The sequence below is a fragment of the Merops nubicus genome, unplaced genomic scaffold, assembly GCF_000691845.1.
Source record: "Merops nubicus isolate BGI_N331 unplaced genomic scaffold, ASM69184v1 scaffold1779, whole genome shotgun sequence".
Lineage (NCBI taxonomy): Eukaryota > Metazoa > Chordata > Aves > Coraciiformes > Meropidae > Merops > Merops nubicus.
Genome location: NW_008632829.1, coordinates 80,684 through 85,150, shown reverse-complemented (window position 1 = coordinate 85,150; position 4,467 = coordinate 80,684). Strand labels below are relative to the sequence as shown.

General features: G+C 41.0%; 1 protein-coding gene across 1 annotated transcript in view; it reads right to left on the bottom strand.

Moving 5' to 3' along the window:
- The window catches only part of ADAMTS17 (ADAM metallopeptidase with thrombospondin type 1 motif, 17), a 110,230-nt gene that overhangs the window by 38,868 nt on the left and 66,895 nt on the right, over positions 1-4,467 (bottom strand). The window contains exon 11 of the mRNA XM_008948008.1: positions 3,828-3,995. Within this exon, the coding sequence (XP_008946256.1) occupies positions 3,828-3,995 (168 nt within the window). The remainder of the gene's footprint in view (positions 1-3,827; positions 3,996-4,467) is intronic.

Below are 4,467 nucleotides of genomic sequence, written 5' to 3'. Positions count from 1 at the left end.
CAGCAGGAAAAGAAAAGCTGTTACAACACACTGCGTACTGGGAAAGCCAACAGACTGCAGAGACAGTAATGCTGGAAATGCTGTCTCGGGCCAATATTTCTGAAATAAGCACCTCGTGAAAGGCAACCACATCTTTATCTAGAAACCTGACGTTGCAGTGGTATTGGTAAAACAGGGCATCTGTGGGAGCAATAACTGCTTGTGATTTGGGAATATTTAAAACAGTCGTGGAACTGTCTAAATCTGGAATCTGGTGCATAACTTTCTTTAAGCCTCAAAGGCGCTCAGCAGGTCGCTGGCTATCGAAAGAGAAATAGTCAGACAACAGGAAATATTAAATCAGCAGTTTTCATACAATGACTATTTTAATGAGCATGTAGAGTTAAAAAGTCACTTATCATGCCTGTCCTAACCTTCTTTACTAGAAAGCAAGTTTTCTGCAAGCCTCACACAGAGACTCAGGCTGGGGACCTTTGTAGCTTATGGTTGGGGACCTTTGCAGAGAATGAGGGAGTTGTGGGTTAACACTGTGCTGCTTATCAAGTGTGGTCCTGGGCAGCCTGTTCTACACTACCCTGCTTGAGCAGGGGGTTTGGATGAAACAATCTCCAGAAGTCCTTTTCAACTTTGACAGTTCTGTGATCCTGTGGGCTGCAGCATTTACTGTTTTCACTCATTTTTACTGTCTTGAGTCAGAAGCAACTAGAAGACACCCAATAGAGTACGAGGTCCATGGAATCTGAATTACCACACTATTAACAAATGCCACAGAAGTACTACTGTAATTCTGATGGTGTGACTTTAAACTTATAATAATCTCAGCAGCATTAGACAGGTGAATTTTGCTGGTTCTTGTCACCTACTGACAGAGGAGCTGCAGCTTATCAACTAAGGTATTTTAAGTAGGGCTATCATAAGTGAAGCAAGCAGCTGTCCAATTAAAAAAAGAGAAGTCTGCAAATGCTATGTTCTCCCAAAAATAATTGTTGCCCATTCAGATTTGCAGAAATCACTCCTACTTAGGCAATAATCTTTCTAAAGCTGTCATAAGCTCATTTAACAAGAAAAAAATAGCTGTATGTGCTGAAAGAGCTGGTCCAGCTTGCAGCCAGTGACAACCTGGAGGTCTGTGCAGGGAACACTGCGGGGCTACACAAACTTAGCACCCATGAGTTGCTCTGCACAGGACATAACCCCAGGCAGAAAAGCATCTTCCAGGAGATGTGGGGAGCAAAGATATGATTTTGCTTCAGCTACAGAGGGAGCCTGACTACCAGAACTGAATATCAAGGTTGAAACTAGCCAGTCATCATTCCAGCTTCAAAGATGAATGTTTTTTTAAAACACAGTTTGAAGTACCAGGCGGTCACAGGCAGAGAGCTCAAGTCCTGCTCTGGCTTTCTTTATGCACATGAGATAGGAACAGCTTGTTCTACAGAACTGATCAATCAGTCTTGTCTAAAGCATCTTTATACTCTGGGAGTGTTTGGTTGTCCTCTGTTGCCAAGAGGAGGTCTAGCACAGGCCTAGTTACACAAACATTAATTTCTCCAAGAAATATACTTAGAGCAATGCACTTGGAGAAATGCCTCAAGTATTAAAAACCAGCTCCTAAAAAGAAATCCTTATTATCTCAATATGGGTGCAAGACTAGTGAATCTAAAGGCCCATATGAAACCAATTTCATGCAATTTCGTAGCCATATATAATTGGGGGGTGTGTGTATGTGTGTATAATTGGTTTCAAATGCAGGTCACAATGGACTGACTGAAGCTTCTGGCTCTTTGTCAGTCCAGTGTATTCCACCACTGTTTGAACAACAGTTTTCTATTTAGAGGTAACTGGTAACCATCCTGCCTTTCTTGTGTTGAAAGAATGAAACCCATTATCATGTATCAAGGAAAAGATTAATATCTGATTCAAAGGAAAGACTTCACGTGTGCTTTGTTTACAACTGGCAGTGATTTTAAGCCACATGTTTTTTTAATGGTCTGGTAACTTTTACTTTCCTCCTTTTTAATCATTTAGGGGAGGGGGGAAAGGTGAAGAAAGAAAATTTCCTCTGCTCCTATCTGCTGAAAATGCCAGTCTGAACCTGGAAAGGGTACTCATGGAGAAGCTCATAATCACTAGTTTCCTATGTTGGTTACTTAACCCTTAATGAAGAGGAAATGAGTATTTCTTTAAAAACAAAGCTCTGCTGATGCTGAAGTTTGCAAAATGCTGCTACTAGATTTTACTCCAGTACACCTCAACCAAGCAGTGCCCTGGGAGGTTCCACGAGCTGGCAGAGGAACCCTGCACAGCATCTTCACAAACGGTACCTGTGCAGCTCCTTTTTCTTACATGAGGTTAGGAAGACCTTGGCAGTACAAGATACTTTGTCAGAGTCCTGGTTTCAGGAGGGAAGGCTTGTGTTAAGGCCAAAGTCAAGCAGATGCTGATTTTTCTGATGCTGAAGAAGGCTCCTATATATACCTCCTGTATGGGGCAGACCTTGAATGATATGGCTGAGTCAGGAAGGTGTTGGTGTGCCCAAAGCTGCCCACTGACTATTTCAGCAGTAACCTCTTTGAACCCAGCTTCACACCAGTCTGGATGTGAACCTGGTAAACTCATTCATCTGAGAAAGCAAAGACAAAACACCTCATGTTCCTATGCAGCTTATTTTAACTCAGAGAAAGTACTGACAAAGTGGAGGATTATCATTATTTTGTGTGTGCGTGTGAGAAGTTCAAGCAACTTTTGAGCTTTTCAGGCTGGGCCATGAAATGTTGCACAATGAGCACCAGCAGGCCAAAAAAAATTCAGGTTAGGAAAGGGAGAGACTTCTGGTTTTTAGCAGTGCTTACAGACAGCCTTCAATGAACAAAGGTGGCAAAGAGGAAAAGAAACAGCACACAGAAACACGTAATTAGATAAAAAAAGTTACAGGAACCAATGTATGCATAAACATACTCTATGTTTCTACACAAGCCTTGCTACAGAATCTGTAAAGCTCTCTGCAAACTTTCAACTAGTAACATGTATATGAGAAAGGCATTATTGTAGCTATCTTACAGATGGGAACATTAAGGTTACCAACCAACATTAAGGGTCTGGCCCATGGGTCACCCCATCACCCATCAGTGACAGAGCTGGGACTACAATCCTGTTCATCTCACCCCTGTGGCCTTCTCATTCATATTCTCACCCAGCAGCCATGTGACTGTTTATAAAATGACATGCCTGGTTAACAGAAGGACTACATTGAACATTTTCAAGAACAAACTTTCAAGAACACCTTAAAATACGTAAAACTGAAAAAAACAATATAAAGAAAACAAGGAATATTTCTGTATGTAACTAAGTCACTTACAGAGGGTCAAATTCACATGTATCACCTGTACCTACCAAATTTGCATCCCCTCTGTTAGAGGAACAGTGTATTTAAATACAGAACACATTCTAGCATAAGATGAAAAGATATATGGGCCAATATCCTTCCATGTGTGTGAGCAGGTATGCTCACGAAATAAAGAAGCTCTCTGGAAACCTACATCCTCTAGAATGGACCTGTCACATTGTCTGTGACACATTATAGAAGTATCCTGTACTGGACAGCAGCTTACTGGGACACTCCATGTTCTCCTGGAACAGAGCATCATTTATTTTTAAGTAGGGAGCTGGGTTTCCCCAAGCCTTGCAGTGCTGCAAAGGAATGCACAGCGTGGCAGTCCAGCACGCCTTCAAAAAACTCTGCTGAAGAAGCAAACAATCAAAATTTAACTGTCAGCTAGGATATAAACCCTTTATGTTGCATGGCTTAAGAAACACAAACAAAGGATATAAAGTTACCATCAAGTGCAGTGGTATTTTAGTTGGTCCTTTGGCAGAGATTTTCTCCCACAGCCCCCTCCGCACGTACCGGACAGTAGTGCCTGCGATCTGAAACTCACCAGGAAGCTCAATTTTCCAGTCGCTGTTAATGGATCTCTTACTGGAATCTTTTAAAGCTGGAATGAATCAAACACCATGGAATGAAATGTAAGTGAATTTGATTTGTAACTACAATAAAGACCGTTGAGCTCCTGCCTCAGCCCACCTGAAGTACAAGATGCAGTAGCCTTGAGTTTAAAATAAAACCCCTATGCTTGTAGCTGACTTGTTTCTAACTTGGGAATATTCTGTATTTCAGTTGACAGAGGCATTTCTAATTATGTTAACATTGATAATAAGTAACAATAATGTCATATAAACTGGTCTTGCTAAGGTTTTACTACCTAAAATTATCCTATTATTTCCAAATAAGCATCATTCTCCAATTTCAAAACTTTGAGGCATTCTCTCTGTCATCCCACAGCCAGAGAATTTAAAGGGAAAGAAAAAAGTGTGCAGAAGGAGATACAAAGGAAATCAAAGGAAGGAAAGGTCACTATCCATTGTCCTTGAAAAAATACTATGAATTTAGGACTAAATGGTAGAACT